Raw genomic sequence first — 13,733 nt, forward strand, 5'->3', positions numbered from 1 at the left:
ATATTTAGATATTTTTACAGATTTTTTTTTTAAATTTAGAGGTAGCTCTGGGCTTCATTTGTAGCTGACACAGGCTGGCTTTGCTCCAGCAGAGGCAATGATCTGTGGCAGTCAATGCTAGCTGAGGATCTGGTGCCTTCTGCTCTAAAATTGTAGAAGATCCCTCATCTGTTCAAGCTAACAGTTACATGTAAGGTGCAGATGGCATTAGTTTTCTCCTATTGGTCTTGTAACAAAAACATGTAAGACTGGAAGCTCTATCAAAGCATAAAACATGCAAGGTTTATTTTTGCAAAGGGGTGAATGTTACAGATACAGACTGTTTTCTTGCTCATTCTCAAACATTCTCTTAATGCCCACCCTCAAAGTATTTGCTTATCTGCCCTTGGCAGAAAATTATGAGAGCAGACATAGCTACAGGACCAGAAGTGGTGTAAAGACATTCATAAAAGAGATTCTCATATGTGAAGGATAAGATATTGTGTTGCAGGTGTGCAGGCTAAAAGATTTTTTCTCGCAGTGCTGGGGAGCAGACAGCACTGATGCTGTTATTAAGCTGTTGCTGCTTATTAAGAAAAAGCGTCTTTTATCACTAGTAGCTGAAGAAAAGCATAACGTTAGTTGTCTTTCATCACAGCAACAACCAAGACTTTTTTCATCCGTCTGAATCCTGCTAGAGGACTTTTGCAGGGAAGCCCGTGTACATGCCAAGCCTCATTTGGAAAAGTAGTCCAAGCTCTTTTTTCTCTCACTGAGGCCCCCAAAATATCGCCTTTTTCATCTGATCAACTGAATCTAAAGTAGCCTTTCCCAGCTCAAAGCAATTTCCTGTTCAACATTACACTTGAGCTGGAGCACAGCTCTCGGTGGTCTGCAGCAGGAGGAGGGGAGGGAAGCATGTGGGGAAGAGAAGGAAAGGTCACCTCTGTACGAAAATAAATAACAAACCTTGAAAAAAGTAGCTCAGTTTGAATTCAGAGATGAGAAAGATACATGTATATGCTTATTATTGTTTCACAGAATCACAGAATGGTTGAGGTAGGAAGGGACCTCTGGAGATCATCTAGTCCAACCCCCCTGCTCAGGCAAGGTCACTTAGAACGTGTTACCCAGGATTGTATACAGACAGCTTTTGAATGTCTCCAGGAAAGGAGACTCCACAACCTCTCTAGGCAACCTGTCATCCTCAGAGTAAAGGCAGAAATTCCCATGTTTCATTTTGTGCCCGTTGCCTCTTTTCCTAGGCACCATGGAGAAGAGTCTGGCCTCATCCTTTTCGCATCCTCCCTTCAGCTATTTAAGAGCATTGATGAGATCCCTCCTGAGCCTTCTCTTCTGCAGGCTGAACAGTTCCAGCTCCTTCAGCCTTTCCTCATATGAGAGATGCTTCAGGCCCTTCATCGTCTTAGTCACCCTTCACTGGATTCACTCCAGGAGCTCCACGTCTCTCTTGTACTGGGAAGCCCAGAACTGGACACAGTACTCCAGGTGTGGCTTCACCAAGGCTGAATATTTTAGTCATCAATGAGGTCTGCACTGTGCCAGGCAGAGTACAAAAAAATGATTCTTGCCCACAAAGATCCTAAGTCCTAAATTTAAGACAGGAGAGGCAGTACATCCAGACCGATGGAGGAGTGCAATGAGACAGTATTGATCAGCAGTATAACCAGTGGCCTGAGCAAACCTCCCGCTGTAACCACTGCTACACGCATGCTTTACTGCCATTATCACTGTGGTTAATATTTGATTTTTGCTGCACGAAGTTAATAACCTACCAGTATGGGGTACCCACTCCTGAAGTCCTTGTAGTAGTATTTAGCACTTGCAATCTGCAGCATTTTTGTATTGTAAAGAACTAATTAACAGAAGGATTATTTTTCCACTGAACAGCATAAGAATTTTACAAGGGACAGCATTGTTCCTAGGATGTGCCTTAGCTCCTGAGCGATGATTTTATTTTGGGCCATATTCTGAAATCAATGAGATGACTCGCCAGGGATGTTGCACTCAGTATAGCGGGTCAGGAGGCAAATGTTTTAATTCAGAATAAGATAGCGTGAGAGATGAAGCTAGAATACATATTCCTGCATTGACTGTGTGTTTGCAAGCTTTCTAGAAGATTGTTTATTTACTATATTTATGGGTATAGCATTTTAGGTCATACCCAGGTTATTTAATTAAAATTTTAAAAGCAAATCAGCAATTCAAGAAGCAGGGCTTGCAAGCATGGCAGATATGGAAACTTGACAACACCGCTGCTATAAAACCCATTCTGCCCTCTCTGAAGCCAATAAAAGAAATTGCACCTGCTTTTATTTCACACCAGTATACATCATTTTATTTTATTTTATTTTATTTTATTTATTTATTTTTCTAATTTACACTGTGCAAGTGAGAGGAGAGCTCATTTTCCTACATGCATGTGTAGCCATGTATCAGTGAGATTTCCTGCAGATGTAGATCAGTTTACATATCCTGTATGGTCTCTATGTGACCTGGGGGGCCCTTTTTTTAAATCTTTGCTTGCAGGACGACCCGGAAAGAAGCGTCAATGGAGAACCTATTCCCTGGGAGAATGTCCCTGGGTGAAATTAGTGCTGTCAGGAGAAGGTGGCTAGGTTAGCAGAAGAAGGAGGTGAAAGCCTGTTGCATCGATGGCCCAGGCATGCAGTGTGACCCGCTTCAGGAGTAAACTTTGTGTCCAGAAGGAGCAGTCTAACACACATAGATTTTGCTGTTATTGCACAAAAGTGGCAGCTCCTTGTTGAAAAGGACTAAAAGGCCAATTGTGACTGGTGCACTGTGGATACTTATGTAATTATGTACATAATACATTATGCAATAATGTCAGTACTTAACAGGTGATATCTATATTCTTGTTCTTTCATTTAGTAATATTGACATGGATGTTAAAAAAAAAAAGTTGTGCCTAAAGAGTTTTTGTTTTAAGAAGATATTATATTATTCTAATATGGCCACCTAGCTGGCAGCTTTTTGGCAGGTTTCAAATAAACGTGCCAGAAGTAGTTTTGTTGACAGCGTCTTGGATTGGAGCATTTCCAGCCTTCATCCATAGCTTGTCAATACAGTGTTTCTTTCACAGGCAGGAAAATATGTCATCACGGATCCATAGTTTAGAGTCCTAAAATACTATAGATATCTGGATTTATGGCTTCAAAGTCAACTCCGCAGGTGGACAGCATTATTTTTCAGTCATAAACAGAGAGGAAAGTAGTAGCATTTATAATTGTTAATATGCAGTATCAGTGAAGTGTGCTTATTTTAAAATCTGTGATAACATGTTTTGCTTTCCTAATCCTGAAACAATTAAGGTTTTATATAAGCGAAAAAAGTGTGTGTGTGTGAAAAACAAACTGCAAAGGCGAAAGGAGAAAAATAGGCTGAAAGCTTTTAGCTTGCTTGCAGAGGTCATTCAGGTTTTGTGTTAGTTCTTCACCATGAAAGGCAGGGAGCACATGACTCCTTTGACTGACTGACTTTCTTTCAAGGTTTTCCTTTTATGCTGATGTCCGTAGAACTGTTTTACCAGAGCAGGAATTTTGTGTTCTTGCTTTATTTTCATTTGTGTAATAAGCTGTCAGATTTCAGTATTAAAAACAAAGCGGTATCTTCAGGATTAACAGCCATGATTAATGAGAGGTGTCTGTATTTAAATCTGCATACTAGGATCTTTCAAGAAAGGACAAATTATACCTTTCTGCTGCACTTTGGAAAAAAAAGCTTTGAGGTGCCTTTTCAGAAGAACATTGTTTACCTGCTTGAATCTGTACCTACCTGGGGCTTAATTAAACATCTTCTGGGACTCTTCCTGAGTCGAGATATTTGCTTGAAGCAATGTGAATATGTAGTTGCTACCTGCTTGTGGGAACCCCTTTTTAAGGAATGGGAGTTTGCTGCCAAGCTCATGGGATATCAGAAATGGTAGAGAGGCTGTAATTTCCTTGAAGTAAGAGCGCACTGTGGAATTAAGAAAAATACAGATAGGAGAGACCTAAGACTTTTGTGCTAACATATACAAGGCATACTGTGCGTGCAGCAGATTTGTTGTAAGTGGCTCCATCAAAAGAGACTTCAAATGAGTGAGAAGAACAAAAAAGCTGCTTTCCAAGGCTGTGGAAAGAATAAAGCTGTTTACCTTTTTGTTGAAATGTCATTTATCTCATCTTGCTTTTTATCAGGGAAAACTTCCTGGTGGAATTTTGAAAGTAAAACAAAAAATGGTCCTGTAAGCTTCCTTGCAGTGTAGTGAAACCTAAAGTTTTGATACTTTTCTTTTTTTAATAAAAGTTTTTCTCCTCTGGATCTATTAGAATTTCTCAGTCTTGTTTATTGTCATTTTGCTCACATATTGACTGGATAGCTAAAGAACTGATGGGATTAGGATATGATAATGGATTCAGTGAAAGTACTGATGTACTGAACGTTTAAACATCTGTGTGAGTTTCTATCACCCTGGGACCCATGCATGGAGAAGCCTCACTGAATGCAAGATTTTATTGATCTTTTGAACTGACTTGTAAATCAAATTCAAGTCCATGAATGACTTCTTTCATTTTTATAACTCCTAACCGTTTGGGGGAGGGGGTTGTTGGATTATTTTCAGGACTGTGTCCTTTATAAACTTTTGATACATAGTCTTGCTAGCTGAAGAGAAACCTCTTCTATATGGGGAGGAGAAACCAGCAGTCTAAATGTTCAGTTTAAACTACTGTATTGATTTTTTTTAACAGAAAGCTTTTTCTTGCCCTCTATTCTACATTATTCTATTAGTTCAAAAAAACAATCATTGATAAACTATTGTAAACTGTTTGTCTAAGAGTTCTTGCTTTTTGGTGGTAGCATTTCTTTACTTAGAGGTTTTTATCACACTGAGGTTTGGAAGATAATAATTTTGACCACGGTTTACTGAGAATTAAAGTTAAATTAAATACTACAAAAAGTTTAGCCTTAAATGCAGTTTATTGTGTGTCTTGCATGGAAGCATCAAGACTAATTTAGAGTTGACACTTCATATCAGCCCTGGGAGGCTCAACATGAGATTAGAGGCTTCTGGGGGATTGGAGGGGAGGTTTCCCTCATACTCCCGTGCCAGGGTATCTCATTTCATGCCTTTACATGGCAGCACAGCTCCTTCTCTCCAGCTCTAGAACCTAGTCTAATGTATAAATATATAAATATGTATGTGTATGTGTATGTGTAGCTATATCACCTGAATCTATGTATTATGTATATGGGGGGGGGGGGGGGGCTGTATATTGCCTAATCCTGGCTGGCTGCCTGTCACAGGACTGCTGTTCCCATGCTGTGGCTGATACATAAATCTCATATACAGATCTCAGAACTGGAAAGGCTGGTAATATAGCTGATCTGTAATTTGTAGACATTTTTAATATTTAGGCTATTGGAGGAGAAACTAGGAGCTATGTTTCAACTGTGTAACTGGAGCTAAAATTTGAAGGGCCAAAGCTTTTCAGCACAGGGTTCTGCAAAGACGTATAAGATTCGTTGCTTCCTTAACATTTGCCAGAAGAAACAGTGCAACAGCTTATTAGGTACCTAATTTGCACAGGCAAATTCTTATGAGTATGCAAAAAGATAGGGGGTTATGGGCATAGCTAAGTAAATACTGCTGTATTAGATTTTAAATTGCCTCCAGGATCTATAACCTTGCTTGGTTCCTGATAAAGATTTTCCACTCATTTCAGGTGAACATAAAATTCAGGCATTTGCTTCAAAAAATTTCCCACTCTGACCTGCAACTGTGTTATAAACTAGAAGAGTAGAAAGTAGTAGGGTTTGCCGAAATACTCTACCATATAATTCCGGTAAACTTCTATTCCTTTTTATCATTGTATTAAAAAATTGTAAAGGCAGACGTGAGGCATATATTTCCTTGTAAATCAAGGCTATATCAAGAAGTCTCCATTTTGCGTTCTGTTTGATACCTCCTCTCCCTATTCTTTTGCTCAAACCTGTGGCTAGTCCCTAGTGAATAAAGCAAGAGTGATTGAACAAATATTTCTCTGCAATGACTCGAAAAGTAGGAAAATCCCTTACTACTACTCTATACCCCAGCTCTGCACTGCAGGAGGAGTGGCCTGCAATTAGGAGCATATGGTTTTTTTGCTGTGGTTTGTTGTCTAGAGTACTCCTGGGGCAAGACTGTAACATATTGATTGCCCTTTTATTGAGGATGGGGTTTATCCTCGTAATTTTGCCCTGCAGATACTTGGATATTATCATTTGAGCTGTCAAGGAGTATGAAGCCTGCACTTGCAGAACTGATTTTTCTATTGGATAGGCAAACTCCATGGTGACATAGGAATGAAGACTAACGCAGGCACGTTCATTAATATTTCATTGCCTAGTGCTGCCCAAATCTTTGGTAAGAAGAACCCTTCGATGGCATTGGTTGGTGTAAGTCTTGTTATGCAGAAAGTAGAAGGAGAGAGTAGGACATGTCTGATGGAGGACTGGAACTGGAATAACTCTGTTCTGAAGTAACCAAGAAAAAATATCTCGTCCATAAAAGCTGAAGGATACTGTAGCCAAAAGGTAGCTTTTATAAGAGGGATATTGCTTCCTCCTGTGTCTTTCTACTTAGTGTTACTGTCAGGTCTGTAGTGCTGTCTCTACTGAGGTTCTACCTCATCGCCCATGAGAAACTGCTAGGACTTGGCAGCGGCTGGGTAGAAGCACTGTGTTTTTTTCGGGTACTTTCTCCTCATTTTTCCTGTTGTCCCTTTAGGTTACACTGTGCCTTATGGTGAAAGGAAAAATATTTCTACCAATTAGTAACAAGACCTGGATTTGCTTCCTGGATTTATTTCTGTTTTGCATGTGACCCTGGAAAAGTCACAGACTCTATTCTGAGCTTTTATGCACCACCTGAAAAATGGGGACCATAAGACTTTCCTGACTCACAAAGCTGTTGCAAGACTAAATTAATTAATATTTGTAAAGATGTTTAGGGTGAAGGTGCTCTATAAATGCCACTGCTTGTATTCCTGCTTTTTACTTGTTGGCAGAATTGCACTTCTCAAGGTCCCTGACCTACTTTTCAGATTTTTTCTTCCTTAAGATTAATAAACTATGTTCTTGTTCCTTCTAATTATTTTTCATTTCAAATACAAATCCAAGTGCAACTGAGAGGAAGGTAAGGAGAAGTAGGGGTATTAACTTCTACCCCATTACCAAAAAGAAAAGAACTCTCTTGTCAGCTCAAGAACTAGAATAAATAATAAAATACAGACGTACAAACTCTAGATGTTTAATGACTGACAGCTTAGCTCTCCAGTGCTCACTCATAACCTTTTTCAGTTAGGCTAGATCCCGAAAGGCATAGGAAGAGGTTCCCAATATTATCTTTTTCTGTAAAATAGATTCTTGATATGGAAAAAATTGAAAAAAACAAATTTTTTCACATTATTTTCCTAGTGTTTTCCTGACGTTAAACTGTGACATTTGCCAGAACTCCCAGCTCAGGTTATGCTTTTATATTAAAAAAAAAAAAATACACGTTACGGGAAGTGAAATTAAGGCTCTAGATTTCAGAAGAACTGAATCAGTGAAGCCAACAGGGAGGAGGAGCATTAAGAGCTGTTCTGGCTGTGAGAGCACCTCTGCTGAGTGAATTCAGCCTTGTAAGAAAGTGGAGTCCACTGATACTTTGCACAGCTCCTGTGGCTGCTTCAGCGCATGGGTGACATCAGATTTAATGTACAGCGCTAAGGGAAATCCCATGAAAAGCAAGACAGGGATAAAGCGTAATAAATATTTAAGATCTTGTGAATGTAAACACAGCACTTCATAAAAGCTCAGTCATGAGAGCAGAAGTGCTATGGCTATGTATGTAGAAGCTAAAATACATAATACAACCATAGTCAAGTCAAACCAATCAGTGACTAATGATGGAGACTTTATTCTAATGTTTTAAGGCCATGATTAAATATAATGTATATGTTAGGCATGAACCATGTCATCCTGACCTTAGACGTACTAACATATGAATGCTGTGGCCTGAGGGGGTTGCGAGGTTTTCTGAGGAGAGAGAGAAAAGGTCACTGTGGGGATATCCTCCTTGGTTTTTATCTCCAAACATGCCCCTGTAAATTATTTATCTTCCTGTATCTCTCTCTGGCGTCCTATTATGAAAGTCTTTTGAAAGTTACTGTAACGCTCTTTATTCTCAGAATTAATGAGGAGAGGTGGTCAATCTCCTTTTGATAAGTGAATTCAGATGAGTCCTGGTGCAGGTGACTGGAGCCTGCACAGGAGGGAGGGGTGGGAATTGTGGGTTATCCTGCTAAGTATCCTATGTGTGTCCTTTGCCTCATTCAGACCCTGAGTCCTGGCTGCTTTCAGACCATAGTGCCCCATGTTTGCCTTCTGGTCTAGGTTTTAGTTATTTTTCCCTATGTGCGCTCATATAACATGGTCTTAAGCAGCGGCTGCCAAATAATGGTTCCTGCAGTCTTCACACCCTTGGGGAACCCATGGCAGATCCTGCCTTTTTGTCCTTCTGCTCCAGAGGAGGAACCCACGCCATCGCCTGTGCTGTCCCCATGCAGGGAATCAGGGGTAGAGGGAAGCTGCCGTCGGCAGTGACAGTCCCCCAAGGATCTGAGCAATGTTTGCCTGCTCCTGCGCAGGAAAAATTATCTCAGAAGTGAAATACCAGACATTTGATTGACCCCTTGTGTTTATTGGTCATGTAATATGATGTGGGATGAACTAAATTAATACCACTATACATGAGAATGGCATGAGCTGTATTTAGCTTACCTGCTTGCACCGTCATGGCCGTAGAGCATATGGTGTAGTTTTACAAGAATACCTTGCTGTTTGTTTCCTTGTTTAAGCGCCTTTGCTAAATGTTCACTTTCCTTTGATATTTCTAGGAGCTGGTGGGGAGTAATCCTCCACAAAGAAACTGGAAAGGAATTGCAATTGCCTTACTTGTTATTCTCGTTATCTGCTCCCTGATTGTCACCTCTGTTATACTCCTGACGCCAGGTATTTATAACCTTTAACTCACTTTCATTCTGCTTTCCTCTGTAATTTTACACATCCAAGGGCAAAGGGATTGCGAACTGATTGCAAAGTCAACATCAAAGTAATCACCCTTCCTGTTCTTTAGCTTAATGTGACATTGAGTTCAAGACTTTCTCAGGTAGTTTGGTTTAGAGTTTTAAAATTTGATTGAAAGACTAGGGGACCTGAACTGAAAACACCAGGGTGAAACTCGGTTGCCGAAACCTAGATGGGGAGTGTCAATTTAGATGACCCAGGGTATTAGCATCTAAAATAACACTAGTCTAAAATAGCACTAGATGCTTGTCTTTAGGCACCTGAGTCTCATCCCACTTGACTATGTTTGACTGATTTTTAGATCAGAACTTAGTACTTCAGCTTTAGAAATCAGTTCCACATAAGGATGTGCTAGATAGATAGCACTTTACTAGAGCAAACAATTAGTAACTTCCCAATGAGAGATTCTTTAGGTTAACCCTGTAACCAGGTTCCAGCAACGTTCTGTACACATGACTGTGTACACAATGTTCTGTAAATTCCTTCTCGCAGTAGCTGCTGAGGTTGTAGCCTTGAATTTTAGTGTGATATCGTTCTGATTATTGATTATTACACATGTATACAGCCTGGTAAATTACCAAGACTAGTTACAGAGTAGAAATAATGGGCTTTCGTGGCTCTGAAAAGCTTGTGATCTGGATAAGAAAAGGCAAACAAATGAAAGACAAGGCATAGAAAAAATAATTCAGTGTTACAAAGGGTTAGAAGTTATAAACCGTAGCAGAAGGCAGAAGGTTCCCTGCAGAGAGATTTGAAAGAGAAGAAACGGGAATCCTCCCTGGATGAGTGCATACGAGTGATCCTAGGGGACAACATGATCTAAAGCACTGAACTGAGAAGGGGAAAGGAGATGGGGAGAAATGAAAAGAGCGGGAAGAAGAGCATAAGGTGATGAGGTGACAAACATGAGATTTAAGTTGTGGGGAAGAAGTTTATAGGAGCTCCTTGTACGTGAACTGACGTGCAGGTCAGCAAATGTAGCCTATCTTCTCTAATGCCACTCTTATTCTGTAGTCCTGCTGTACAGTAGACAGTGATAAAGTAGGAAATACAGGACTTCACAGAGTTAAATTTGGAAATGAGTGAAACAATCACTACGTTATCTTTTTGGTTATTTAACTTCATGCTGTGTGTAGTTTATTTCCTGCTATCTTGAAGTTTTCAACATGCTACAGAATTTGGTGTCAGGTCCTTCGCTGATATAAATAGATATAGCATTAACTATAGTGATGCTGTTTTGAAGTGCAGTGGGGACCTCTCTCTTACATTAAAATTATATAACTTCATCAAAGAATTGATCAGGGTAGAATCTGGAGTTTTCAGCTGGATTAGGGTGCATTTGTGTTTTTTGATTGTCATGCCGGACAGTAATTAATTTAAGTAATGTTAAATTTTAATTAAGGTTTTTCTTTAAATTGCTTTAACTAAAGATCAGATTTAACACCTTTGGACAGTGCAATTAATCTAAATGTACTCTCTGGGATGTTTTGAGGTATGATCTGTGGACTAATCCCATCAGGTAAAATTTAGTTGTGTGGATGAATATTGTTCCTTCCCCATTAGGTATGGAAATGTTATCTTTTATTTTATGGAAGGGTAGTTCAGACTTTTTAAAAATGAATGTTGAATCCTAGATTCCTATATTCATATTTAGGGTCTTCCAGAAGTTGTCAGTGGTTCAGATAAATCAGACTGCATAAATAAGTATATGGTTACAGCTCCCGCTTAAGAGCAGATTTCCATATAGACGGATATACGGGCAGAAGTTTAAACATACCTGCACAGTCCAAAATACTGCCTAAAATAGAAGTCCTTCTTTCTCCAAGACCACCTGTAATAAAGATTTCTTTATAAGGATGTCATATGGTGTGGAGTCAGAATAAAATCTGTTCAGGATTTAGCAGCCTTGGTTTCAATTCTGGGCTCAGCATAGACTTCATGTAGGACTTCTCCTGAATCTTACTCCCACTTCTCAGTAGAAGAAATGACACATAAAATCCAGTGATGACTATTTTGACTAGGGAGGTTGCAATGGTGTTGTTGAGGTTAAGTGCCTAGACAGATAAGTTGTACTAAGCATTGAGATCCTGTAGTTACCTTCTGAAGCAGTGTGCTCTGATTTTGAAAGACAGAAGTAAATATGAGTTATTGTGATGACCTTCCATTTTATGTGGTATGAAATGGGAATGTGAAATGCACATGTTCAGTATTTTACATAAAATTTACATGTATATTTGTGTGTTTATATTTGTATGTGCATACGCAAAGATATTGTCTCTTTGGGATATATATGCGTATACACATATACACATAAATAACATGGTTATTAGTATGTACTAAGCAACAGCTCCAAATAGCACCTTTGAGAGAGTCTCTGTGTATAAATCTTTCGAATATACAAGGTCATTTTCCTTGCTAAAATTTCTATTCATGGTTTCTGAGATTTCCGATTACCTGATTCGCTCAGACTGGGTTTGGATTGGTTTTTGCCCTGCTGATGTTTCAGAACCTTCTTCCACATGTGAATACAAAAACTTTGAGCTCGATATTATCTCTGTTTTTATTATGGATCCAGACTGCTTCATGGTGAGACTCTGCCAAGGGTAAAATCAGATAGCTTAAGTTACTGCTGTGGCTTGGCAGCAGTGGAGTTCACTTCTCCTGGGCCAGTGACCCTGGAGCTTGTTACAAGGACATAGTACAGCATGGGGTAATGGAAGACTCATTGCACAGGCAGTGCCTGCGAGCCGATGTTAAGGGAGACATTGAGACATTGAGATTGGCTTGGCAAATGTAACAAGCAGTGCACTGCTAATCCTAACTGTGAATAGTACTTCCCAGCAAGGTAGGAGTGGGAAAAACCTAGGAGCCTGTCCAGAAGGAGAAGAAGAGTCTGCACTTACCTGCCATAAAATAGTTCACTGGAAGGAGATGTGTTTGTCCTTTGGTAGCTAAACTGAAAAATAAGTGATAAATATTTGATTTAGTGCAGAGGAGAGGATAGCGGGACGGCAGAGGAAGGCAGTGAAGCAGTTCTGTGAATGTTCATGAGAAACTGCTGCCAAGTGTGAGAGTGGTACTGGAAAAAAAAAAAAACCTGCTTAATTGAAGATGTGGGGTGATAAAGGCTGGCATGCACAAAGCAAAATGCTTGACAGTACTTTAAAATTTTTAAGTCTTTCTTCTGATGATAATGTTGGAGTTCAATCATGACATTGTCCTGCTAGGACAATATCCATTTTCCTTTTATCTCAATTTCCCCACTAATGCCTCTCTATAGTGGCCATCTCACTGACTGGGAAGCCTTTCTTCTTCCAGTATTTTGCCATTGATTTGAAGGCCTATTTTGCAGTGCTACACTAGGGCATGCAATGCGTAGATGCTTTAAAACCAGTGATGAACATCGTCAGTGCCTAAAGAGAATAATTTAGAGCATGTCTGGAATACAATGCAGAATGCAGGCTTGCAACCCATATTCAGACGAAGAAAAGTGGTTAGCCGGACCCATATCTTGCATCATGATGGTGGGGTTTCCCTGCATCGTGAAAGTCTGGGCATTCTCCTGCAACAGAGAGAGTGAGTGGTGGAATGGAGAATGGGAAAGGTTTGCTTAACAGAGCAGATACTGATTAAGCTATTTAATAACTGAGGAAAAGGGATTTATATATCCCCTTGAGTTTCTTTTGCAAATTAGTTCACAGCTTTAAAAAAGGTTTTAATTCTGGATTCAGCTTCAGAGAAGCTGAAATTCTTACCGGTTTGAGTTTCTTAGAAGGAAGACACTCATCCTGCTCAAAATTAGCTCATAAACTGTGAGCACCGTTCTTTGCATTCAGCAGATATTGTAATTACAATAGCAGTGCTTTATTGCTGGCTAATGCTTTGGTCTTATTTTATAAAACTCTAATAAAATTTCAACATTTCTATGATGTGTACATCTTTCGATATTCTAGAACAGCATTTTCCAAAGAAGCAATAACTGGTGAAAGCGTGTATTTAATTACACTACAATATACTGCAGGCATGGAATTGCCTGCGCTGAAAGAGTCTGTCAAGTGTAGGTGAGTCCTGCCGTTCCACCTACCTCTGAAAAACATGAAGCTCTTCACATAAGTGATAAAAGTGTGGGACTGAGCCTTTGCCAGCTGATGGCTGCTCACTTGTCACAGTATGTGGTACCTGTATGAGTCCTGTCCTAGAAGTGTTATGTGTGTATTTGTGTAAACACAGGCAAAAATTAATCTTTACGTGCGCACACACACACCTATAAAAGTTAAAGAGAGGGTAAAAGCCATGAATTTTGATGCAAAACCCCCCAAATTCCATCAGACATTTTGCTTAGGAAAATACTGCTGTCTGGGGCCCTCTGTTTGGAAAGTGAGGCAAGCAAGAACTTTCTGCACCTCTCTTCCTGATATTTAAAGCTTTGTGGAGATGTATATCAAGTTTGCTCCTTTCAAATCTGACCTTTAGCTGAAAAAAGAAAGAACATCCAATTCCATATTAAAATTTTAACAAAACTCAAGGAAGCATTTTTCACAGAAATGGTACTGAGGGTAGTCATTTTAGAGCATTAATTCACAGTATGCTGTCAGACAGCCAAAGGCATTGCCCAATGAGCT

At 39.6% G+C, this 13,733-nt stretch overlaps 1 protein-coding gene across 5 annotated transcripts in view; it reads left to right on the forward strand.

The window, feature by feature from the left end:
• DPP6 (dipeptidyl peptidase like 6) overlaps positions 1-13,733 on the forward strand; it is a 581,229-nt gene that overhangs the window by 384,648 nt on the left and 182,848 nt on the right. For all 5 annotated transcript variants that reach the window (XM_068934271.1, XM_009682036.2, XM_068934270.1 and 2 more), the window contains exon 2: positions 8,922-9,036. In XM_068934271.1, the coding sequence (XP_068790372.1) occupies positions 8,922-9,036 (115 nt within the window). The remainder of the gene's footprint in view (positions 1-8,921; positions 9,037-13,733) is intronic.

Source organism: Struthio camelus, chromosome 2, assembly GCF_040807025.1.
Source record: "Struthio camelus isolate bStrCam1 chromosome 2, bStrCam1.hap1, whole genome shotgun sequence".
Taxonomy (NCBI): Eukaryota; Metazoa; Chordata; class Aves; order Struthioniformes; family Struthionidae; genus Struthio; species Struthio camelus.